The 9,026-nt window shown below is 36.3% G+C and overlaps 1 protein-coding gene across 1 annotated transcript; it reads left to right on the forward strand.

Annotated features, from left to right (window-relative positions):
- Positions 1 to 2,550: 2,550 nt before the first annotated feature.
- On the forward strand, positions 2,551 to 3,573 carry LOC120526572 (trace amine-associated receptor 13c-like). The gene has a single exon (XM_039749737.1). It carries the CDS (start codon positions 2,551 to 2,553, stop codon positions 3,571 to 3,573), a length of 1,023 nt encoding a protein of 340 aa, XP_039605671.1.
- The last annotated feature ends 5,453 nt before the right edge of the window (positions 3,574 to 9,026 follow it).

Below are 9,026 nucleotides of genomic sequence, written 5' to 3' on the forward strand. Positions count from 1 at the left end.
TGGAATGACAAAGCATAGCAGTAACAAATATGTGTGGAAATTCACTAGACAATCAGAATACAGAAACAGACAAGTGAATATACACATAGAATACACTTTGTATGTGAATGGAGAAAGATTTCCCTTCTATGCTCATTACCCGAGGAGCCACAGTCTTGATTCATCTCCAGAGGGCCCAAAGACATTCATCACAAACTCTGCATCAATAATCACCTTAGGAAGTCACATCTCTGTAAAGGCCAACAAGCTGGCTTTTCTGTAATCCTACCAAAATTATGCATTTACTAGCAAAATACCCGCGCTTCGCAGCGGAGAAGTAGTGTGTTAAAGAAGTAATGAAAAAGAATAGGAGACATTTTAATAATAACGTAACATGATTGACAATGTAATTGTTTTGTCATTCTTATGAGTGTTGCCGGCATATATATATGCCAGTCGCACTGGTGCATTTGTGTCTCCCATAAAAGTAGCTTCACTTGAAATCACTTTGTGATTTTGCACGGGTAAAAACGTCTGCTGAAGTGTCAGATTCTTCTTTAACTCTTCTGCTTTCTGTATCTTGTGCATTGCATTCAGGTCTTTCAGGTTATCTTGATGTTTTGTCTCATAGTGCCGTCTTAGATTAAATTCTGTAATTACAGTCACATTAGCTCCACAAGTGAGACACACGGGTTTACCGGCAATGTCAGTAAACATATACTAAGCCTCCCATCGATTTTTAAAGGCTCTATGTTCAGAATCACCTTTTCTCTTCGGCATCGTGTGGGCTAGCTTCGCAATAACTTGCAGCATCATAAGCTAGACTTGATTAGCGCGGTAAGTGTTCGGCAAGGAAGCTGAAGCGCTGCATTATGGGATCTGTAGTTTATTGTGTTACCAGCGCTTCATCTCCCCGGGCTATTAATAACAATAATACAGTATATAAAATGATCTCCCGGGCTGGATTTAATTACACGCTGGGCCGGATGTGGCCCGTGAGCCTTGAGTTTGACACATATGGACTAAATAGAACTTGAAAAGATATATTTTTTCGAATGTGATCGCGCAATTCAGATCGAGTTGACGCATACTACAGTACATTGAGCCCGCGTGCTACTGTGGTTTTGCCTGCATGCATTAATAAGTTACCCTCCCCTCGCTCTTACTTTTTTACCGTTCATCTTATGAATACACTGAGTATGGCTTTACCAAAACAATCATTGATCGCAAATAAAGTATCCATTATTCATAAAGCTTCAATTGGTGATCTGTCTTTCTGCGTTAACCGCATATTTTTTCATACGTCTCAAACCAAGGGGATGCGAAGTTAAAATGAATAAAAATGCGTGCATACATACTCAGTGCATCCCCTCTCGGGAATCGAACCTCGAAGCTAGAGGCAAAGCCTTTACTATTGCGCCACAGCGTGTGGTTTATCTATTTGAGCGTAGCAGTGTAATTCGGTTTTTGTTCAGCACTCTTTGGAACTGTTGTTTTTTGTCTGCGCTCTGCGTCAGTTGACGTGAGTCGCTGACTATGGTTTTATATGTCACTCGCTCGCTTCTAATTGTTTCGCTGCCTTCTTAATTATATAATGCATGTTTTCTTAAGCGCTTTTTGGAGCTCTTCCTGGTTTTCTACGTACTGCGTAATTACGTGGGAGGCGTGATGATGTCACACGAAACTCCGCCCCCACGGCTTTCGAGCTCAACTCCATTACAGTAAATGGAGAAAAATAGCTTCTAGTTATGACCGTTATGCGTAGAATTTTGAAATGAAACCTGCCCAACTTTTGTAAGGAAGCTGTAAGGAATGAGCCTGCCAAATTTCAGCCTTCCACCCACACGGCAAGTTGGAGAATTAGTGATGAGTCAGTGAGTCAGTCAGTCAGTCAGTCAGTCAGTGAGGGCTTTGCCTTTTATTAGTATAGATATATATTTACTTTTATGCGTCCACTTGTTTTTTCTTTACCAGTGCCCCTACAACAATTATCACTCTGTCTTTACAGATCTTGGAGTTAAGTAGGGTGGGGTTCGATTACTGTATTGATGTCTAATTGTTGCTGCTAATTGCAGTTTGTGTGTTATATCTGGTCTGTCACATTTAAGCTCATCTTTTCAGATGTATTTGGGATGAGGTAAGATGATTTAATGTGCGTGTGGGAGGTTTTTTGTGTGTTTTATTGGTATGGTATATGCTGTCTTTCTTAATATAGTTACTACTTCTGTGTCATTTTATGTTCATTTTGATTTTCATTTTGTCAAGGAAACTGTTTAAAATTGAAAAGGAAATAATGGGAGGACCAAGAACCGTTGCACACAGATTAAACCATTCTATCATCAATCATTGTGATGTGTGAGGCAGTCGTGCTTCCTGTCATATTCCCATTATTTCACTCATGGGAATCATTTAAGAGTGTTATGGTTAAACCTGTCCTTAGAGAAAATGGTGAGGTGTTCATTTTTCTATGAAGAATATTATAAATATCATTTTGCCAATAGAACTTTAAAACATATAACAGCATTTTATCGGCATCATTGTGTTTGCTTTAAAAAGTTCAGTTAAATGGAAATGAAGTACCTCATTCAACAAGAGGAGCAGTATTGTTATCCATCTGACAATACATCCTGTCTCAGAGAAATCCGTGCTCCAGTAGTTAATCTAATCCTTTATTTTTTATCAGCAGTTGTGGTAATGGTGGCAGTCTTTGGAAACCTAGTGGTAATTATTTCATTTTCTCATTTTAAGCAGCTTCACACTCCTAGCAACCTACTTGTTCTGTCACTGGCTGTAGCTGACTTATTGATTGGCATTTTTTGTATGCCTTTAATGCTCATTAAACTTATTGATAAGTGCTGGTATTTTGGAGACATGTTATGTTTTATTTATTCTCTAATGAATCTTCTACTGACCTCAGTTTCTATTAGTAATTTGGTATTTATTGCCATTGATCGTTATGTTGCTATATGTGATCCTTTACTTTATTCAACAAAAATTACCATTCATGTAACACAAATGTTTATTGCAACATCTTGGATATTATCTATGTTATATACTTGGATGATTACTTATTTTAAGGGAGTCTATTTTAACTTTGAAACTACACAGTTTTGTTTAGGAGTGTGTGAACTAGGGTATAATGTAACCTGGGGTTTTATAGATTTACTGGTCTCATTTATTTTGCCTTGTTCTGTATTGGCAACTCTTTACACAAAAGTTTTTATAGTTGCCAAAAGACATGTGAGAATAATAAATTCAGTGACACAAAACAGAAATACAGGCAAAAATCAAAGTAATATATCTAAACAGTCTGAACGAAAAGCTGCAAAAACATTAGGAATTGTAGTAGCGGTTTTTCTTCTATGCTGGATACCATATTATTTGTGCATAATTATTGACTCATACACAAACAGTTCCACACCTATTGTGGCCTTTCACATATCCACATGTTTAGTGTTTTTTAACTCTGGTCTAAATCCAGTCATTTATGCTTTGTTCTATCCCTGGTTTCAGAAGTCTGTCAGACTCATTGTGTCTCTTAAGATATGCAGTCCTGCCTCATCCTTGATCAATCTGTTACCCGAAAAGCATTAGAGTATGTATAATGCAGTAGCTTTTAAAATACTGCTGGATCATTTATCTCTATTTCTTATCTTATTAATAACATCACTATTCCGATTACACAATTGCAAAAGTAATGGATCACTCTTAGAATATGTAATAGAAATAGCATACTAGGAAGTGCATATCATAAGAATGAGATTGTTTGAAAAACAGTGAATTGGGAAGTCAGTGTGTTTTGTTACAATGTATTTAAAAGGTTATTTTACAGTTTAATAAACATTTTAAAATAAAGCCACATGGACCAAGAGAGTTTGCCAACATATATTTAATTAATTTCATTGTCTATATTTATTTGCATATTACATTTACAGTGTATGAAGGTGGTTCACATGCAATATTTAAAATGTTTAGGAGACTTTTACATAAGTGAAAAAATATCAAACCATATACACTATTGTTCAAAGGTTTTAGAACACCACAGTTTTTCCAGTTTTGCTTCAAATTTAATCAATTGAAATGTAGTGGATGACCTAAAATGGTGAAAAGGTAAGCAGTAAACTGCCAGAGGATTAAATTTAAAGTTTAGGTTAGCAAAAACTGAAAAAAGGAAACTTCAGATTTTTACAAATGGGCATTCTTCAGGGAACAAATAATAAGTTACAATCTACAGATTTTCCTCAGCAATTAAAGTAAAGTAAGCCTTGCAAGTTGAAACAAACAATTTACACAGGTGTCCCAAATTCTGTTGATTACTTAAAACCCCTCTGTCTGTCTTAAAGAGGAGTTGGAAAAAACTGTGTTACAACATCCTCTGAGGTACTATGTGGACAATATTACACTGTAGAAAGTTGTGAACTCCAGTGATAATGGCATGAAAATCAATCAACAAATGAAATGAGACAAAGAACTATTACCATAAGAACTGTTTCAATTAGAGAAATTGCAAAAAAAAAAAAAATCAAAGTGTCAGTGAGAACAGTGTCCTACACAATCCAAAGGCAATTGGAAATTGGAAGAAGCTCTGATAGGAAGAGAACTGGCAGCCTTGAAGAAAGTCTTATGGACCACTCAATCAGAATTCAAAATCTTCGGTTCATCACGCAGGCAGTTTGAAAGCTGTTGAGCTTGGTGAGAGAAAGGTTATTCAGTTTGTGAGACCAACTGTCAAACATGGAAGAGGAAGTGTGATGGTCTGGGGTTCTTTTGCTGCAGGAAGTGTTGGTGACTTGCACAGAGTGACTGGCATTCTGAATCAAAATGGTTACCACAGTTTGGCTGTTATATTAGCAAAAGGTGGCTTCTTTAATAAAGTTTTGTACACTTAATGATTCTTTGACTTATTTTTTTATTATCCATGGTTTATTTGTTCTATGCCTTGATTTAATGAAGCATTAAACATTAAACTGTGAATTTTCATAAAAAGTGAAAAAATGAGGTGTTCTAAAATCTTTGACCAGTAGTATACTTTCACAGATCATTTGTTGTTAACATTTTACACTCGCTTACCTAAACTAATGAATTATACAATGTTTTCATGTCTTCTAATATGTTTGTTAGTTGCTGAAACTGTATCACTGTAAATGGTTTTCTTGTTTATTACATGAGTTCTTCAACGACTAATTATACTTTTATAATTGAGAAAATATTTTTTGTTTGTGCTGACACATAGCAAAGTTTTCAAATTTTTTTTTTTGGATCAGCCACATGAAAAATCACTTTAAATCATTAAATGCTTAAAATCCTTTTCTGGAGTTTTGGAAAATTACTTTTGCTGGTATTCATTTCAAATGAGGTAAAAAGATGTTTATTATATTCTTTTCACATGCTATTGTTATTATTGATGTATTGTTAACAGTGTACTGATGTAAAAATATTAACCATGCTAACTCAAATTATTCATTCAAATGTAAATATTATACAGTGTGCATTAACTATAATGCGATCTTCTAAGGTTCTCTGTATTTTTGCAGGTCTGTTTTTCCATTTATACTTTCATTATAATTTAAAGCAAACAAAACAACATATTCATAAAAAATCTAATACATTGGAATTAATCTGTTCATGGCATGTATAATAGATAGAACTGTCTCCCTCACAACCCTGAGAAACTGGTATATTTATATACTGAAATAAAAGCTGCACATTGTCTCTTTTTATTTGCAAGAGTTTTAGAGTTTTATCGTTTCCAAGAATATTCAGTTAGTGCTCTTTTTGTGTTAACTAGTAAATCTAAATTGGCATGATATGTTAAATGAGGGAGTGTTTGTGTGTGTTTGAAGGTTCACTGCAATAGATTTGTGCCTCCTACTTGGATTTATTCCTGTTTTGCACCTTATGTTGCTGTCATAGGTTCTATTTTACCACAACATAGCATATAAGAAAAATAAAAAACGCAGAACTAATGAATGAATAAAACAGACTTTTTAAAGGGTATACTTGATATATAAAAATTATAAATTATAAATAAACAGTAATGAGCACTTTTTCAAAAATTTTTAATTTATTGTGAATTAGCTCTAAGATAACATTAACAGTAAAATGTACTTTTGGAAATGTGTTTTGATGGTTGTTAATAAACTGCTCAAAAAAATTAAAGGAACACTTTGAAAACACATCAGATCTCAATGGGAAAAAGAAATCCTCCTGGATATCTATACTGATATAGACTGGGTAATGTGTTAGGAACGAAAGGATGCCACATCGTTTGATGGAAATGAAAATGATCAACCTACAGAGCCCTGAATTCAGACGCCCCAAAAATCAGAGTGAAAAAATTATGTGGCAGGCTAGTCCATTTTGCCAAAATTTAATTGCAGCAACTCAAAACTGTATGCAGCACTTCATATGGCCCATGTGTTCTTGTATACATGCCTGACAACATCGGTGCATGCTTCTAATGAGATGACAGATGGTGTTGTGGGGGATCTCCTCCCAGATCTGGACCAGGGCATCACTGAGCTCCTGGACAGTCTGAGGTGCAATCTGGTGGCATTGGATGGACCAAAACATAATGTCCCAGAGGTGTTCTATTGGATTTAGGTCAGGAAAGTGTGGTGGCCAGTCAATGGTATCAATTCCTTCATCCTCAAGGAACTGCCTGCATACTCTCACCACATGAGGCCAGGAATTGTCGTGCACCAGGAGCCACTGTACCAGCATAGGGTCTGACAATGGGTCCAAGGATTTCATCCTGATACCTAATGGCAGCCAAGGTGCCTTTGTCAAGCCTGTAGCGGTCTGTGACCCTCCATGGATATGCCTCCCCAGACAATCATTAACCCACCACCAAAGTGCTCATGCTGAATGATATTACAGGCAGCATAATGTTCTCCATGGCTTCTCCAGACCCTTTCACTTCTGTCACATGCTCAGGGTGAACCTGCTCTCATCTGTAAAATGCACAGGGCACCAGTGGTGCATCTGCCAATTCTGGTATTCTATGGCGAATGCCAATCGAGCTGCATGCTGCTGGGCAGTGAGCTCAGGGCCCATTAGAGGACATGAGGCCCTTGGGTCAACCTCATGAAGTCTTTCTGGTTGTTTGGTCAGAGACATTCACACCAGTGGCCTGCTGGAGGTCATTTTGTAGGGCTCTGGCAGTGCTCATCCTGTTCCTCCTTGCCCAAAGGAGCAGATACTGGTCCTGCTGATGGGTTATGGACCTTCTATGGCCCTCTCCAGCTCTCCTAGAGTAACTGCTTGTCTCCTAGAATCTCCTCCATGCCCTTGAGACTGTGCAGGGAGACACAGCAAACCTTCTGGCAATGACACATATTGATGTGCCATCCTGGAGAAGTTGGACTACCAGTGCAACCTCTGTAGGGTCCAGGTATCGCCTCATGTTACCAGTAGTGACACTGACTGTAGCCAAATGCAAAACTAGTGAAGAAACAGTCAGAAAAGATGAGGAGGGAAAAATGTCAGTGGCCTCCACCTGTTAAACCATTCCTGTTTTTGGGGTCATCTCATTGTTGCCCCTCTAGTGCATCTGTTGTTAATTTCATTAACACCACAGCAGCTGAAACTGATTAACAACCCCCTCTGCTACTTAACTGACCAGATTAATATCCCATAAGTTTCATTGACTTTATGCTATACTCTGATTAAAAAGTGTTCCTTTAATTCTTTTGAGCAGTATACCAAGGTGACACAAAGGCAAATGTATATACCAATTAAATATTAAGATTTAAATTTTTTTACCAAGTCGATTCTAACACCTTCTGTAGTGGACCGGTGCTCTGGTAACACTTTAGGTACTGCAAACATGCATCTGTTCCTTGTTTACTCTTATATGACAAGACCTTAACATACACTTCTTTGGGTCTTCATAACACATATACAACATCAGTAGATCAGGTATTCACCTCTGTGCAGTGTGGCATATTGACATAATGAAAAAATTACTTTCTAATATGAAGGATTCACAAGTCTTATATTAAATATGCAATATAAAATGTACCTCAATTAAGCCACCCCAGACCACTCCAAAGTGAAGTTTTGTTGGAAAGTCACATTGCAGAGATGAATAAACACATTACTGATGCTTTGTAAATGTTATGAAGACCCAAAGAAGTGCATGTTAAGGTTTTGTTACATAACAGTTATGAGTAGTAGATGTATTTTTGTATTACCTCAACTAAAGTGTTACCAGCGCTCTTTACAAGGAAAGCTTTTTTGTTGATGTTGAAAGAAATTCATTGGCTTCCTAAAACCCAGCACTGGAAGATGCAGGTTTAGCAAAGAAAGCTAATAATTCATTAAAATATTTCTTTAAATTTAACTTATTGCAACGCAATAAATAATATCCATTCCTCTTGATCTGAAATTGAGGTTGATTAGAAAAATAGATTAACAGTAGAAACTGATATATTAATTGTGACTTCTTTCATAAAGATAAATTATTTCTTTGGATTGTAATGGTTTCCAAATAACATCAACACTGGATATTTGACAATCCTTAATTAATTCAGGACAATGTTTATGCTTAAAACATTTGAATTGTTCCTTGTAATGTGAATTTAATTTTTACCCACTCTGCTATGGCAGGAAGGTGAGGAGTCTTCTAGTTATACAATACAAGGTAGTGTGCTAGCTATCATTACACTTAGAAATTCTACATTTCTTCCATTGTACCACTTCTCTGACTATGTAGTAATCTGTATGTTCATATCACATTATTTTGCAGAGTCACATTATTTGAATTTATTATGTATTGTTTAACTTGTTGTCTACATCCTGTTTTCTACACTACATTATTTTGCAGTGTCACCTAATGTACTGTCAAGTCCAGGAACTGTCAGTTATCTGTGAGCTATTTACTGTATGCACTATTTTAGTTTATGTGGTGTACACTTTATTATTATTACTTAAACTCTGAATTGTCATTCTATTGTTTAATTCCTAAGCTGCTACAGTGATTATAAGTCCCCTTTTAACAACACTGGTCACTTTATTCTGCTGCCCTATTGTACCTCATTTCTGCT

The sequence above is a fragment of the Polypterus senegalus genome, chromosome 3, assembly GCF_016835505.1.
Source record: "Polypterus senegalus isolate Bchr_013 chromosome 3, ASM1683550v1, whole genome shotgun sequence".
NCBI lineage: Eukaryota > Metazoa > Chordata > Cladistia > Polypteriformes > Polypteridae > Polypterus > Polypterus senegalus.

Bases quoted from the DNA above. Each gene is read 5' to 3' on its own strand.
- LOC120526572 (XM_039749737.1), top strand. From the start codon at position 2,551: ATGAAGTACCTCATTCAACAAGAGGAGCAGTATTGTTATCCATCTGAC.